The sequence below is a fragment of the Syngnathoides biaculeatus genome, chromosome 12 (assembly GCF_019802595.1).
Source record: "Syngnathoides biaculeatus isolate LvHL_M chromosome 12, ASM1980259v1, whole genome shotgun sequence".
Classification (NCBI taxonomy): domain Eukaryota; kingdom Metazoa; phylum Chordata; class Actinopteri; order Syngnathiformes; family Syngnathidae; genus Syngnathoides; species Syngnathoides biaculeatus.
The window spans coordinates 24668508-24686345 of NC_084651.1; the positions used below are offsets into that span (position 1 = coordinate 24668508).

A 17838-nucleotide genomic window follows, 5' to 3' on the forward strand; every position below is an offset into this window, starting at 1 on the left:
ACCAAGACTTCTGACACTAAGCAGTACATTTCAATGGAGTCTGAGTCGTAAAAAGCACATTCTCCCAGAAGCTTTGTACAGTAGCTCATCCATATGAATTTGCCAAATTCCAGTGTCACTATTTTTACTTTGCTTTCAACAGTGGTGTCCTCCTTGGTTATCTTAGAACTTCACTTTGCCTCAAACTATGACGTATGGTGCGACGTGACACTGAGGTACCTTGACTTTGTGAATTCAATTTATTTTAATCTTGTTCTGGGCACTATGGTTACCATTTTGTATTACTGATCTCTTCAATTTTTCATCCATTCACCTATTCTGGCCACATTCAAGTTGGTTGGCTACAGTCCCATGGAACCTAAACTTCTGAATGTACAGTTGGGCAAAAAAAATAAATAATATATATAAATTTATTATAGGTATAACTCACCTGCTAACTTATTGTTATTAAATTATCGGAATTAAATTACTTCATCAACACCAAAACCTTAGAGCATGATTCAACAAAATAGAATGTTTAGACAACTGTTTCTACCAAGAGCTTGCTAGGCTACATAATGTTTTGTTGCCTGCTTACAAACAATGTTAAAAGTATGGAAACATACCTCAACTAAGTCTTAAATGAACATCCTTTCCTGAGTACCGGTGCCCACTAACATTATTTTCCCAATTTTGTTCTTATAATATAGTCAGCAAGATCCACTGTTATTATCATCACCATGGTAACGAGTGTCTACGGTCGCATTTAAGTTGACATGATTAAGGCTAGTAATCGTAGAAAACAGAATGTGGTGGTATCGGAGAATATTTTATTTCAGTAGTCTGCTACAAAGGAATCGTGAAAGAGCACATTTGTCTTGTAGTCATATCTGGACAATAGGTGTTTGTCTGTCTCAGATGTGCTGTCTGTCCCTCACCACCGACATGTTTTTTTAAATCCCTTTATTGGCCGTCAGATATTAAAAGCACTATGTCAAAAGACATACAGCAAGGCTCAAAATAAATTTCTTTTGGATTTGGCTCGGAGGTGTTGTACATCCCTAAACTGCTTGCCAGCCAATCACAGCCAATCAGCATAAAATGCTAACTATCGGCCGATATCGATAAGGCTGATCACGTTTGTGTTAAGTCTAAGAAAACCTTTTGAAGACTTCCAAAATAATGTTTGACCACTGTAATCGCCAATAAAGGGTATAAAACCAAGTATTCAAATGAACTCTTGTTATTGACCAAATACTCATTTTCCACAATAATTTCATAATAAAGTCTTTAAAAATCAGACAATGTGATTTTCTGGATTTTTTTCCCCTCATTGCCTCATAGTTGAGGTAAACCTATAATAAAATTACAGACCTTCATCTTTTTAAGTGGGAGAACTTGCACAACTGGTGGCTGATTAAATACATTTTTGCCTCCCTCTACTATTGCAGTCTTATGAACATAGAGGCTTGGAGATGGTCTTAAAATCTTTTTATCCTTAACATGAGTGTCTACAATGTTCTTCCAATAGCTGTGATCAGCTCCAGGACTCCTGCAACCTTTGTGAGGCGAAGCTGCTCAGAAAATGGACGGATGAATGGATATACCAGTCACTCACATTTGACGAGCGCGTTCGCGCCTGCGCGCCATCGCACTCACAAATGTGCAGTCGAGCACGAAAAATCACGTGTGTAAAATTTGTTACGAGTAGGAAAAATAGATACTAAAAAAACGCTTATTTTGTGTAGTTTTGACATTAATTTACGTGTTTATTTCATAAATGTTATTAACAAAACAAGCCTGGTCCTAAAAAAAAAAATGTAACAGTTTACTATTGCAGCGTTCTGTAGGTACATTTCAGGATGCATGTTTTGAATGATGGATGTTCATTTGAATGAATATTTTATGAATACATTTTAATCTTTCCTTTTGGCTATTTTTTTATGAAATCACGGATATTTTATTGCGAGTAGAAATGTAGTCTTTAATGTCTCAATTTGACTGAGGCAATGTTGAGATTTTCATCGCGATGAGGAACCCCTCAACATTGAAATATTTCATCCAAATTTCACCATTTTACTTTTAATATCAAGCCTCACGTTAGAAAAAAAAGTTCAGCTCAAAAGACTCAAGTTTTCAAAATCAAGGGGGACCAGATTCACCCTAACACACGCACACACATAGTGCAACCTCAGAGTTTAAACGACTCAGAGGTCGTACAAATTGGACTTTGAACGACTCACAGAGGTCGTACAAATTGATCCCTCTGATACCATCACATCGAGACCAGAAAGGGGAATAATATATATTTAAGTTGCTTTACCTATATGCATTTTTTTATTGGTTAAATACAGGGTGCAAATGTTTTTACATAAATAGGAATTAAAGTAAGAATTTACTATTGAGAGTTTGGGACCGGATAAAACACATTTACATTATTTCCTATGGGGAAAAAAATGTTTTGGAGGTTGAACAGAGACTTCACAAAAACGAATTCTGTTTTAACTCAAAGGTTCCACAATGCATGTGTGATGATTGAGCCAATCAGCGTGGAGGTCATGTGTGGCTCATGGATCCCGCTAACCAAACATCCAAGTCACCAATTAATAGGGAATTAACACACGTTGCAGGTTATGTCCAGCTAATAAGGAGGTTCTTAAATGAAGACAGAATTCTGCAGAGGCAATGGACGTAAAAAGCGATGGCCATTGAAAAGAGAAGGATGCAAGCAGCCAATTTGCCAGTTAATGTCCCCAATATCAGGTGAGGGAGGTGGCCACTGACAGATTGAGAAAATGTTTTACATCTACTGACAAACCACACTGAAAGAGAGTAAATCCTATATGAGCAGAGACTCACTGTCCTTGATTGACATTGTTTTAGTACATACTTGCCAATTTACTACAATAACTGTAGTACCTATGAAGCCACTGCGGATTTGTCTTGCAAAGTGGTTTGAAGAGCTTTACTAGTCCTTATGAACAGTTAAAATTTAACCCTAACATGGTTTTGTTTTCACCTAAGCCACAACAAGAGATGACAACGCTGATCCAGCCCATGAGCTTTTCGAAAAATCTACCTGTATTTTTCAAAATAATTTTTTCTATATTGACTGAATACCCGATTAATTTCTTGTGCTTGCTCACTTGCTGGTGAACTGTGAATAATGTAGCAGAACTGACCCATTTTACCGAGCAATGGGCAGAACAAGACCCCTTGTCTTATGTAAAAAGCATTTCTGTAGAGGAAATTAATCATAATATCTGGTTCTTTTCCTTTCGACTTGTCCTGTTTGGTGTCGCCACAGCGTGTATTTTTGTATTATCAGCGTGTATTATATATTTTTCCATGAAAGCCTATCTCCTGCATCTTCCTCTCAAACACCAACTGCCCTCATGTGTTCCCTCAGAACATCCATCAACCTTCTCTTTGGTATTCCTCTCGTTCTTATGCCTGTCAGCTCCATCCTCAACACCCTTCTACAAATATACAGTGAAGAAAATAAGTATTTGAACACCCTGCTATATTGCAAGTTCTCCCACTTTGAAATCATGGAGGGGTCGGAATTGCTCATTGTTTGTGCATGTCCAGTGTGAGAGAGATAATCTAAAAAGAAAAATCCAGAAATCACAATGTATGATTTTTTTTTTTAACGATTTATTTGTGTGATACAGCTGCTAATAAGCATTTGAACACATGAGAAAAAGAATGTTAATATTTGGTACAGTTGCCTTTCTTTGCAATTACAGAGGTCAAAGGTTTCCTGTAGTTGTTCATCAGGTTTGCACACACTGCAGGAGGGATTTTGGCCCACTCCTCCACACAGATATTCTGTAGATCAGAGGTTTCTGGGCTGTCGCTGAGAAACATGGAGTTTCAGCTCCCTCCAAAGGTTTTCTATTGGGTTTAGGTCAGGAGACTGGGTAGGCCACGCCAGAACCTTCTTACCTTCTTATGGAGCCACTCCTTGGTTTTCCTGGCTGTGTGTTTTGGGTCATTATCATGTTGAAAGACCCAGCCACGACCCATGTTCAATGCTCTGACTGAGGAAAAGAGATGGTTCCCAAAAATCCCATGCTTCACACTAAGGATGGTGTTCTTGGGATGGAACTCATCATTCGTCTTCCTCAAAACATGGTTAATGGAATTATGATCAAAAAGTTCCATTTTGGTCTCATTTGACCACAAAACGTTCTCCCATGACTCCTCTGTATCATCCTAATGGTCATTGGCAAACTTAAGACGGGCCTTGACATGTGCTCGTTTAAGCAGGGGAACCTTCCGTGCCATGCATGATTTCAAATCATGACATCTTAGTGTATTACCAACAGTCATCTTGGAAACGGTGGTCTCAGCTGTTTTCAGGTCATTGACCAACTACTGTCGTGTAAGTGCTGGGCTGATTCCTCACCTTTCTAAGGATCATTGAGACACCATGAGGTGATATCTTGCATGGGGCTCCACTCCGATTGAGATTGATCATCATGTTTAGCTTCTTCCATTTTCTAATGATTGCTCCAACAGTTTGTCTTTTTTCCACCAAGCTGCGTGGCAATTTCTCCGTAGCCCTTTCCAGCCATGTGGAGTTATACAATTTTGTCTCTGGTGTCTTTGGGCAGCTCTTTGGTCTTGGCCATGTTACAAGTTTGAGTCTTACTCATTGTATGGGGTGGGCAGGTGTCTTTATGCTGCTAACGACCTCACACAGGTGCATCTGATTCAGGATAATACATAGAGTGGAGGTGGACTAAAAAAGGCTACTCAAGATGATGTTCACACTCACAGTGTCACATTCAAACTAAAATTAGCGCACCACAGCAAACAGAAGAGCATGACTAGCAAATAATAAAACAAATACTGAACAACAATTCAGTACTGGATAGTTCTTCGTCTTTTCACATTTTAAGTAATTACTTTCAAACATGATATTTTGAAATAAATTTATTGATGTATTTAACTCACACTTTTAAGGAACGTACTGAATATATTTACTCCATCATATTACAAGACAGCATTTGACACACTCGGGGGTCAAGTCAACAAATCATAAATGAATATCATTGGCTGTGCAGGTGTTTCAAATATTTGTAAATTTATTTTGTAAGTCAAAGCAATTTGCTTTGACATTAAGATTACTTCGATTATATATTTTTTTAACTAATCCCCAATGGTTATCTAAACTTACCAACACCTTTGTGAGCGTCAAGACTGGTGTACTCAATGGTTCCATTATGGCCTTTCTTGGGATTTTCCTTATAGTCTTTTTGGACACCATCAATAGAGTACCTGCGGGCCAGCCCATAGTCAACTAAGTAGAGCTACAAAAAAAAGAAAAAAAATGTAGATAGATCAGTTGTTCTACACCAAGTGCCAGTATTACTGCAAGTGAAAGCGTCAAAGTCAGCGAACCTCTTGAGGGTTTCTATGACTCAACATGAGGTTGGAAGCCTTGATGTCTGCATGAACATATTCATTCTCATGGATATATTCCAGTATCTCCACCTAAAAGAGAACAACAGAATCAACAGAATACCATGGTTAACCAGGAATTTTTTTAACCAGTCCACATTCTTAAGTTATGTTTCCAGTGACATGCCAATGAATTAGTAGTACAGACGTTGCATCCTGTGTGCACGTGTTTTACTTTACATTTAATCTAAACTAATCACCGAGTAATTGGCCTGTTATTGTTGTTCAAGGTTGGCTACACGGTGCAAAAACACAGTTCCAGCCAGACATTTAGGATGTGGCAAATATATTGTTTCAGCAAATCCCTTGCTGTATTTCAATGTTTGATGACTGCTTCTAATTATAGGTTAGCAATTCGCAAGGCTTTGACGTTATGTTCACTGATCTACTCCTCGTCCTCCCTTCAACACACCGGTTACATCCTCCCTTCGTGACACTTTAAAGAAGCATGCTCAGAAGTGTAGCTGATTGACTATCAAAGAGGCGATGATCACTGACTTAACAATGCATTGACACTGGACGCAATCAGAACTTCTGCCTCAGTGACTTGGCAGCCAAAGAATGTGATAGAAAAGCATGCACCAAGCGGCTGTACAATGTGGAAGTGCCAGTAGTTTGATATGCTGGATTTTTTTTTTTTTTTGCCCCCTATATCTGAAACAATCAGTGTTATGGCCATAAGTCAAAATTCAGTGATTTCTGTTACATTTGGAAGCTCTGTTGTCAGGAGAGGTGGTGAAATACATGTATTTTCGAGCAATCTTAATAAGTAGACCGAAAAGCTGCCAATTAAGCTCTAAACAAACCAACAAAGCTTTAATATTAGTTTAAACATAGAATATACTGTGCATGCTGTAAAAATGTTTCTATTCTCCCTTTATATTGTATCTCTTGTCACTTCGGTTGTTACAGTAGCAGTGGTTTTAAGTTTAGAATTGCCACGAAAGTGCTTATATCCATTATTCCACTTATGCTTTTGCAATGGACCTTTCCGACCTGTCAATCACTCGTACAATAATAGCCAATCAGATAGCTGCATTAACTTAACCCCTGGCTTGACATGCCCCTGTCGCCATATTGTCCTTCAAGCAATAATGGTTGTCAGTAGCGTGCACTTGGAAAAGTTAATATTTCGAAGAAAATGGTGCTCAGATGGATCTAGGGAACGAGCAATTCTGATGAAAGATATTCTGTTCGGTTACATGGGGCCCGATTGATTAATTTTCCAAAGCCTAAAACACAGTTGACGAAGTGTCTACGATGGATTAAAACTTGCGGAAGACCGCGCGTACAACTAAATGTGGACATTATCAACAAACACAAGGCTGTATGATCGAAGGTAAGTGAGGGAGAAGTATCTTTTCTGAGTTTGATTGAATTATCAGTGCTTTATAGATTGTAGGAGAACAACTTTCACTTTGTTAGTGTATCACTGACCTGCTGAAGTAAGTGTGGAATGTTTTATGTCGAAGAGTCAGGTTAGTGATACGTAAATGCACGATGTCATACAAGAGAAATGTCCACTAGTCATGCCCGCAGATAAAGTTGCGTGTGTGATAAGGGATGGAATCTCAAGACCTTAAAATAACATAACTGTAAATTAAAAATAAAATAAATACATAACTACAATACAAAACAAAAATTTCAAACTCAGAAATGTTAATTTCCAATTTCAACTGATATTAGTAGAACGGTATTTAACATTTTTCATCAATAAAAATTCTTGATCTGACGAACTTTATCTGAAGAAAAGTTAAATGCACTGGCCTGTCAAGGAATAAACACGAACGGTCTATACCTGCAATGTTTTGAAAATGCTGAAAGTTTATTTCAACATAATCGGCGTTAGTGGCAACAAGCTAGTGATAAATTGTAACAAACATTCCTGTCGGCAATCGTGATCTATTGTTATAATCTAGCGTAATTTACAGCGGTATTGATATTGTCAATCCATTAATGAAAACTAGCAATAGATGATCTATATCTTCCTAAAGCATGTAGCGGGGAAAAGTTTTGAACCTCAAGATAATGCGTACCACGGTCAAAATGACTGTTAGAATTTATGTATTATAGTTAGCGGGGTGGATGGGGGTTGCATGCGTGCGCTATGCCACGACTGCCATGAATAGGAGGCCGACTTGCCAGAGCGCACCTTTATGTGCGTGCACTCGACATATTGGCCACACTTGAATCAAGCGACAAGGTGGATGATAGTCGATAGATAAATAAACACGGAAATTAATGTCAAAACTACACAAAATAAGTGACGTCTTTCAATATCTATTTTTTCTACTCGTAACAAATTTCACACGCGTGATTTTTCTTGCTCGACTGCAGATTTTAGAGTGTGAAGGTGCGTGAGCGCAGTCGCGCTCGTCAAATGTGAGGTACTATAACTAAACCAAGCCATGCCAAACCATGAACTATAAATTTGTAATGTTGCTTGCAGCTTTATTTCATTTTTTTTAAAGGTCAAGTGTCATGAAATGGATGATTTTTAGTATGTTATTAATGAAAAAATGTCAGCCAATAAGGGCCTGTGTGGTTTTTTTTTTCCCCACCACAAAACATGATTTTGACGTATACAGCTTTTTGTAACTCTCGACATGAAAATCCTGTCGAGGGATTTGTTTTCGAGAAGAAGCAGGAAGTGACGTAAAGGACAGCGGCGCCCCCAAGTGGACTCGTTTGTTTCCATTAGTTTTACCTCCGGGAAGGTAACCCCTTTTTCCTTAGTGTTAGCCAAAATGCCAGCTCATTGCATTGCTGGACATTGCTTGAACACTCGGGAGAATGGAATTACCCTTCATAAGTTTGAAAGAGACCCGGTTCGTTGTGAAAAATGGATTGCACGGGTGCAGAGGACGAGAGCTTTGTGGATCAAATCACAGGTAGGTGTGTATTCTGCTACTAAAAAAAATAATAGTTGGGGGGGTCCACGTAATTGGTCTCTCATAACGTAAAAAAAGATCCGCGTATGAAATATGTCAATGTGTGCGTCGGATGGTGTCGGGCTGTTGCGCGGACGATTGCGAATCTGAAGAACACAGCCAACAATGTCTCACTCAGCCTCATGTTGCCAGTAAAGCGCCCCGGCTTAATAGTGTTCATCGCATACTGCGGTGGCTGTAAACAACCCTCTAAAAGCAGCACGCCTCAGCTCCATTATATGCCGCCACGGCGCCGAAAATCAGCCACACCGGCTTAGGCGCCGCGTTCGGTGGTCACAGCTACTGCGAAGCCTGCGCATCGGGCTTTGCGAACGGGGGCGGCTCTGAAGAACCCAGCCGAGAATCACTCAGTCGCGTGCGCGCATTAAAGTGCCCCGGCTGACTGTGTTGTTCATTGTACTGCGGAGTCTATGAACACCCTCCTAAAGCAGTACGGCTCGGCTCCGTCATAAGCCACACCGGAAGTGGAAGTGGATCGGACGGGGATGCGGTTTAGCCATGATCGCATATCATCTGAATATGGCTCGAAACAATAGTGTAATTTTGCCCTGAGGGCTCAAAACAATAGTGCAATATTGCCCCGGTGACTTCACTTGGTTGTGTGGTGTTGTCCTTTTCGAAACGAGCTCTCCGCTCAAATTTATTTTTTCGTATGGACATTGAAGTGAATAATGTTATATGCATTTTTCATTACAATCTCTATTTTAATATATTATAGGGATGACAGTTGGGCTTTAACCCACAATGATATCCCTGTCTGTTTTTCTTGGTGTAAAACTGAATTATTGCTTGCAGAATATTACTTTTAATGTATGTTGAAAGCTAAATGATGCTCCCAAAGAATTTTAAGGTTAATGTTAGGTTGCCTCCTATATTTAAAATATAGAATTAGCTTTTTGTGCACTGAATTGTTTGTGCTTTCATCCTCGATCAGGCTGTGCCAAAGTGGAATTTTAACATTAGACACCATCTCATCCTGTACTTTCTACTTTGGCTTCTGACCAGCCCTTGTTGACTCAAAAAAGAGAAAAATCTCATCCAGTTTCACCACTTTTTCTTCTATAATTCAAATAGCCTAACATTCATTAAAGTAACAGCGTTTTTTTTTTTACTTTTACCATTATTATCGAGAGTAAATACAAGCAGCATGCTCTACGTAGCCCAGGCTGCGTAAGGACTGTAACATTTGTAATTATGAGTGTATCCCTTTAAGAGCTGAAGGGGGGCGGAGTCAGGTGAGCAGGAAACCGTGTGATTCTGTTTAAAAAAAAAAAAAAAAAATGAGTCATGCTGTGGTTCACAGCGCTTGTTTGGTTTTCATGAGCGCTGAGAATGTCCATGTATTTCTACTCGTAACAAAGATTACGCGCGATTTTGCGAGCTCGACTGTGCAGATTTGCGAGCGCGAAGGCGCGCGAACGAAGGCGCGCTCGTTAAATGTGAGTGACTGCAAATGAATACTCCCACTCACTTATAAAGACTACAATGATATTACTTATGATCTTTCCAAGTAAAACGTACACACCCTGCTTTACATGCACAGTAAAATTCCACTATCCTGTTGGATTTCAATGGGAAGTTTGTGTGGCGTCGACCTTTTTTTGCATCGAACGCCAACATTTCGCTCGAACTCTGACATAGCATCCTGGTCTGTCTAAAATCTTAATTCCCTGTACATATCCTTGCGTGAAATAGTTGAGACCTCTCCGTAAAACTCTCTTGGACAAGTCTGACGCATTTGGCAAAAAACATACCCCAATATCTGGAATACGCAATAGAGAATCGACTTCAAACATGTACGTTCAATCGCCATTTTGAAAGCTTGTGTGATATGGCTAAGGGGGCGCAGCGTAATGTCGCCATCGGAAAGGTCCATTACTAAAGCGGTCATTTACCATCTGAAGAACACATCCAGAGTGAAGAGTTGTATGTGTCAAGCAGACCAAGAGAAGCTCATCCATCCTTTTATCTCAAGTAGACTTGATTATTGTAATGGTCTTCTGACTGGTACAGAAAGACTATTAAACAGCTGCTGCTCATTCATAATCTTGCACCTTGAGATCAGAGCATATCACTTAAGAGTATCAAAATATACCAGATTTTCAAAACAATAAGGCACATCATATTAAAAGGCACAGTCTCCGTTGCGGGTGTAATTTCTGTATTTAACACAAATGTAAAGGGCACTGTATTATTGGGCGCAGGCATGATGGCGCTCCTGAGGCACTCAAGAACAATTGTATTTTTATTTTTGTAAGTATAAGCTTCCCCCTTTTCTTTCCCAATAACTGGTACAAGGCACAAGTCGTGACATCCTCACTCATGGTGTCACACCAAACCAAAATCATTATAATACAGGAAACAGAACAACACAACAAGCAGACAACAAAACGACCAGAACGATGTGCGAAGAAACAACTGACAAAAAACATGCACTTCAAACACTATTTACGCACGTTTAGCACCACAAAGCATGCTGGGAGTTCAATCGCCATTTTGGAAGCTTGCGGGACATGGCTAAGGGGGCGGAGCTTAAGATCACCATCGGAACGGTCCATTAGTGGTATTATTTTAGTGCGAAACTAGCTGACTTGAATTAGATAAAACAATCTGGTTGCACATTTTAATGTTTAAATATAGAACATTATTTATAAAGATACCTGAGAAGATGAAAAAGCTTGGAGCAAGGACACTTTGTACATTATTGTGAGAACTGTTCACTCACTGCCGAACTGCGGGCAGGACATTTAGGGAGGATAGAATACTGTAGGTGCAGATCTACAGTACATATGAAGACTGACGCAGCAGTAGAACAAACAAACAAAACCATTACTCCTCCCTGACATAGCTTTAGGCCAATTAAAAGCTCTGATATCATTGTGACCGCATACATCCCTGCATGCGCACAGCCTTTCTAGCTCTTATTCTCTTTTTTCAGTTATACAGTGGAGAAAATAAGTATTTGAACACCCTGCTATATTGCAAGTTCTCCCACTTAGAAATCATGGAGGGGTCTGAAATTTTCATCATAGGTGCATGTCCACAGTGAGAGAGATAATTTTAAAAGAAAAATCCAGAAATCACAATGTGTGATTTTTTTTAACGACTTATTTGTGTGATATAACCACAAATAAGTATTTGAACATCTGAGAAAAACACCTGTAGTTGTTCACAAGATTTGCACACACTGCGGGAGGGATTTTGGCCCACTCCTCCACACAGATCTTCTCTAGATCAGAGAGGTTTCTGGGCCGTCGCTGAGAAACACGGAGTTTCAGCTCACTCCGAAGATTTTCTATTAGGTTTAGGGCTGGAGACTGGCTAGGCCATGCAAAAACATTCATATGCTTCTTACGGAGCCACTCCTTGGTTTTCCTGGCTGTGTGCTTCGGGTCATTGTCATGTTGAAAGACCCAACCATCTTCAATGCTCTGACTGAGGGAAACAGGTTGTTCCCCAAAATCTCACAATACATGGCCGCAGTCATCCTCTCCTTAATACAGATAAGTCATCCTGTCCCATGTGCAGAAAAACGCCCAGAACATGATCCTACCACCCCCCATGCTTCACAGTTGGGGTGGTGTTCTTGACATGGAACTCATCGTTCGTCTTCCTCCAAACACGATTCGTGGAATTATGATCAAAAAGTTCAATTTTTGTCTCTTCTACCCACAAAACTTTCTCCCATGACTCCTCTGTATCATCCAAATTGTAATTGGCAAACTTAAGATGGGCCTTGACTTGTGCTGGTTTAAGCAGGGGAACCTTCTGTGGATGAGTTCAAACCATGACGTCTTAGTGTATTACCAACACTCACCTTGGAAACGGTGCTCCCAGCTCTTTTGAGGTCATTGACCATGTCCTGTCGTGTAGTGTAGTTCTGGGCCCATTCCTCACCTAAGGATCATTGAGACCCCACGAGGTGATATCTTGTATGGGGCTCCACTCCGATTGAGAATGACAGTCATGTTTAGCTTTTTCCATTTTGTAATGACTGCTCCAACAATGGACCTTTATTCACCAAGCTGATTGGCAATTTCTTCGTAGCCCTTTCCACCCTTGTGGAGTTGTACAATTTTGTCTCTGGTGTCTTCGGACAGCTCTTTGGTCTTGGCCATGTTACAAGTTTGAGTCTTACTCATTGTATGGGGTGGACAGGTGTCTTTTCGCAGCTAACGACCTCACACAAGTGCATCTGATTCAGGATAATACATGGAGTGGAGGTGGACTTTTAAAGGCCGACTAACAGGTCTTTGAGGGTGAGAATTCTAGCTGAAAGACAGATGTTCAAATACTTATTTGCAGCTGTATCAGATAAATAAATTGTTAAAAAAAAATCATACATTGAGATTTCTGAATTTTTCTCTTTAGATTCTCTAACAGTGGACACGCACCTACGAGGAAAATTTCAGACCCCTCCATGATTTCTAAGTGGGAGAACTTGCAATATAGCAGGGTGTTCAAATACTTATTTTCTTCACTGTAACTGTACAGGTGAGAAAAGGTGACCGCTAAAAAACTATTTGAGCTGGTTAGAATCAAAATTTTTTGTCAAAAGTTTGCTTTTCCAAAGTATGTATTAATGGGTGGGTTGACTTTGGAGAAACGTTCAGTGTGATTTGCTCTGATTGCCTTCCACCGTGTTTCTTACTCGCACAGAAAATGTTCAAATGATTCCGCTAATTTTGCCCGTTTCTTCATGGTATTTAATGTCACATATCAAAGTCACTACTTTTTTGTTTAACTTAATGAGGGGCCAAAAAAGTTGTCAACACTAACTGTTTTTGTAAGCAGACTTTTTTTGTTTGAAGCCATGTTGTGTGAGTAAGTAGTGCACATCGCAAAGCGATAACTGTTAAACATGTTCAACTGAATTGAATTTGATTTTTCTTGGCAACAGGTTTGGGTAGGGTGAACTATTTTAGTTAAGTATTTAGAAACTCAATTTTAAATGGCATTAAAGGGTGAACATGGTAGTCATGTTTGATTTCCGTTTGGATTACAAGGGCATCCATGGAAAAATAAAAAATAAAAATCTACCACATAAGGGGACCTTGGACCCAAAAGGATCTGAGAAGAGAAGCATCTGGTCTAGAGAAGAAAACAGTACAATATAATGCAAAACAGTTGCAGGGTGGGGTTATTAGTCACCCTCTAAGACTTTGTTAAGGTACAGAATGCTGGCCATATCAGATTTTCAGTGCTTCTGCTATGGACTTGTATAAAGAAGGGTGATGGTAATTTACTTCCCAACAACGATTCAAGATTAATGGAAAAGAATGGCACAGTCACACGCACAAAAAAAAAAAAAAAAAAAAAAACAAAAAAAACATTCACATTAGTTGATATGAGAAGACAGTGAGAAAAATGAGAATTAAAAAGACTGACTGTCATTTTATTGTGCCTTTTCACTGACAAGAGTTGAGGTGTATGAAACTGAAACCCTTTTGATCTGTATACTTTTTCTAATACTTAAAAAATAAAACAACAAGGGGTAGGTCTAATATTTTTCAATGTGGGAAAGATCTTACCAGTATTTGACCAACTCGGAGGACAGTAGCTTTCTTAAAGCGACCTCCATTACGCTCACTTATTTTCTGAAGATCAGTCCCCAGTCGCTCCATAACCATAAAACGATACCTAAAAAAAAGAGGGAGAGACTTTCAATTGTTTAAGGAACTGTGGTCTAACTCTTTCCTCTAGAAGAATAAAGATTATTTCTAAAGTCAACCTTTTAAAAAGAACACAAACAAAGCACACAGAACACCATACCTAAGGCCATTGTACTCAGCCTGCCCTGATCCCCAGTATTTTGGGATGCCGAGGTGGTCAAGTTTTCTACTTCTTATCCATTTTTGGACTGAAACAAAGTGACAGAAGTGATTGAGGATTTGCTGTTGCACAAGGCAGATGACTTCAGAATATTCAGATATCCAAAATTCCCTGGTCTCTCAGATTACCTCTTTTTTGACAAAGAGTGAGAGATGAGAAAAGTTGATGACAGCAAAAAATACTTTAACATTTCGGGTACATAAAAGAATATAAACAGACACAACACACACACCTACACACACACACACACACACACACACACACACACACACACACACACAAACTCAGAGCGCTAGACTAAGCAAAAATAGTGAGTGTTAGCTCAGGTATTGCTGGTGCCAGTTTGACTGTCACCCGACCAGAATGGTAGCTGCTTAAGGGTGCCTCAATAGCCATTGTGTTAAGACATTTTTCTCTCTGCATCTCTCAAAACGAAGATGTTTGTAAAGTCAAACAAGCAAAAGAAAAGGCTAATTGAAACGTTGGTGCATATTTAGTTCTACTTCTTATCAATTACTGTGAATCAAGCATAAGAGCCCGTGTATCTGGCCACATCTTCATCAAACACACTTTTGTTCCAGCAAGCTTTTGCTATTCTGAACATGGGGTGGTACTCACTACTCTCTGGTTTGGCTGCTCTCATGTAGAAGCTGAGCTCAGAGAAGAGGGGGCCATTCTCAAGGTACTCCTGCAAAAGTCATGGATTAAAAATGAATTTATTAAGGCAAATTCTTTATAACAAAATGCAAAACAAGATGAATAAGATGCTGGTATTTGCATATTCAGAAATGATCAAGATACTCACCACTTTTACCACAAAGTCAGTATCAGCTGAGACTGGGCTGGCAATGTTGTTGGATGCTAAATGTTTAAATGAAGAAGATGGGAAATTGGAGTTTAAATAGTCAAGTTAAGTGATACACATTAAATAATATGTGAAAAAACAATGTTTGAAAGAGGTTTTACTGAGTAAAAAAACATTTTGAGAAAGGATCCTTGAATATCCAAAACATATTGAATCAGAGGCAACAACTCCCTATATAGTCCTTATCTTGAGTGTTTATACGATCCCCTCCAAAAGTACTGTCACGGCCAATTCCCTTTATTTCTGTTGTACACTGAAAAGATTTGGGTATCAGATCAAAAGATGAATATATAACAAAAGTTCCAAACTCCAGCTTTTATTTCATGGTTTACATGTACTGTAAACACTGCAAACACCCACTATCTTTTCAAATGAAAAAGAGGATTGGAAGATGTGACTGATGGGTGTTTCTAGTTGCTCAAGCGTTACCATTTAGATCAATCCCTTAAACATTAGATAGTATTTGTGCTGGGCTTTGAGTTTCACCTGTGAAAACTACATTTGCAATGAAGCAAACGTCAACACCAGAAAGCTGCCTATGGGAAAAAAGGAAACCATTTTGAAGGTGAAAAAAAAAATAAACTTCAAAACTGTGTGGCTTCAAACAAAAAGTGCTCCATCTAATTTCAAATGCATATTTATCTTATATAGACAAAGATACACGTTCAACTGTACCATAAATGCATAACCGTTTCGATGTTTTTACCCAAAAATATAAGTGTTTGTGAATTAAAGTCAGCAAACTTTGACCTAATTTCCCGTGTCTGAAAAACGACTCATTTCGGGGGCGGAGCCTCGTATGTCATTCGAGGTGGAACTGCTCTTGTGCTGCTGGTAATGTCTGGTTATGCCATCAGTTTATCACGTGAAGTTATATTTTATGGTGAAGGAAGATATCACCAGCTATTTACTCACAAATTAACATGGTAACATTTTAAACGGATTTGATTACTTAAAATCCTTATTTGTGAAAATATGCTAACTTAAACTGTGGACTACGTTATCATCTTCTGTTTGTTTAGGTGCAATAATAAACAAGCCTTGTCCACACAAATTAGTCGTACTGCAGATAGTTTCTGATACAAGAACAGGAAGATCCATCGCGCTGTACAATGAACGGCCAGGTGGTCACGTACCTGTTTACTAAATACACAGCGTTTGCATAATTTAAAAACGAGACCGAAAATTTCGTACATACATTCAGGATATCAAAGCCTTTAATGTTTATCCGTTCATGACGAACTAAACCAAAACAAGAACTTCACAAACACCAGTCTTTGTTTTCAACACGAGGCATATCCTGCTCCATGTGTCTGACTACTTGGTCTTTAAGGCCAGTCATTTCGTCTACATTCGAACATGTGTGCTGTTTAACTGGCTCAAATTGATAACCTTTAACGCCTTTATAAAGCTCGTATTCTTCACTGTCTTTGTAGAACAAAAAATAGTGTTCATTACATCTAAATATTGGAAAATTCATCTGTGTTTTCACAATGTAGTCCAATGCTCGCCATTGTTGACACCGGCTATGACGTAGCGGTCTGACTTGGGTGTGTCCACTTCATTTTTGTCTTTTTTCGGCGAATCCAGCAACGTGCGATAATTTTTTGCTGATAATCGAAAAATAAAAATGTTTCCTTCATAACTAAATTCTGATTCGAATTCTGCATTTTAAAAAATGTATATTAGCAAAAAGGTCCACTGCAGACATTCCATACACTTTTCTAGCATCTAGATGTAAATGTAAACATAAAACCCGCAATTCTGAACTTTTGTCCCCTATTTATGTTTTTATCTGAAACCTAAAAATCTTTTTTTATTATACAAGAAAAAAAAAAAGAATTTAACCTACTGGAAGCAGCATGGTGATGCAACTGGTTAGTGAAAGAATACTTTAAGAAGTTGATGAATTGTCATGAGCAAGGCTTGGCCACTGACAAAGAGGGGCGTGGCCAGGCCACTGCTCTGGGCGGTGACACCTGTCACCGGTCACAGCTTATTCACATTCGGACTGTAATTAGACAGGCATATAAGTTGCAGTTTTTGTCACTGGCATTTACCAGTTCGCTGCCTTGCGTTAGTGAGTTGCATTCACTGCCTGTAGGACTCTCTGCTCCTATGATTCTGTTCCCTTTAGTTTGATCCTGTCCTGTTGAGTTTGTTAGTTTGTCATCAGAACTTGCTGTATGTCTTTTGGAACCCGCCTAGCCTTGCGTTTCTGTGCCTCTGCCTTGTCGGACTGCTACACAGTACATGACCCGGATTCCAGAACAAACTACATTGAACATTATGCCTCTGCCTCGAAGTCCTGCATTTGAGTCCCCCCCCGTACCGGAGGTTCGTGACAGAACGAACTGGCCGGAACAGGACCCAGCACGAAAGGTGAAGGATCGCCGGGCACGTCGCTGGGGATGCCGTCCGGCCAAGGACCAAGCATCTTATATTCAGATGGGCTCAGTTATATCGTCCTCTCCTGCCTGGTCACCCACACCGCCCGTGCGCCACGACTACGTGCCAACCATGATTGGCTCACCACTGCATATCCTTTTGGACTCTGATTTTTCAGACTTTGAGGAAGACCCAAACTTATATGACCGGCTGCCAGACTGTGATTTGGACATTGACAGTGAATTTCCTCTCCCTGTGTCGCCGCCCCGTGCCTCCAGCTCCCGAGTGCCTTCATCCTGTAGGTTCTCGTCCTCCAAACCTTTTGGGGAACCCGCTTGGCCATCTATCCAGGTC

The 17838-nt window shown here is 39.6% G+C and overlaps 1 protein-coding gene across 5 annotated transcripts in view; it reads right to left on the reverse strand.

The window, feature by feature from the left end:
* The window catches only part of LOC133510247 (serine/threonine-protein kinase VRK1-like), a 57235-nt gene that overhangs the window by 25378 nt on the left and 14019 nt on the right, over window positions 1–17838 (reverse strand). For all 5 annotated transcript variants that reach the window (XM_061838051.1, XM_061838050.1, XM_061838052.1 and 2 more), the window contains 6 exons: window positions 15037–15092; window positions 14850–14919; window positions 14172–14259; window positions 13931–14039; window positions 5389–5481; window positions 5165–5297 (listed from right to left, as the gene is read on the reverse strand). In XM_061838051.1, coding sequence (XP_061694035.1) covers window positions 5165–5297; window positions 5389–5481; window positions 13931–14039; window positions 14172–14259; window positions 14850–14919; window positions 15037–15092 — 549 coding nt within the window. The remainder of the gene's footprint in view (window positions 1–5164; window positions 5298–5388; window positions 5482–13930; window positions 14040–14171; window positions 14260–14849; window positions 14920–15036; window positions 15093–17838) is intronic.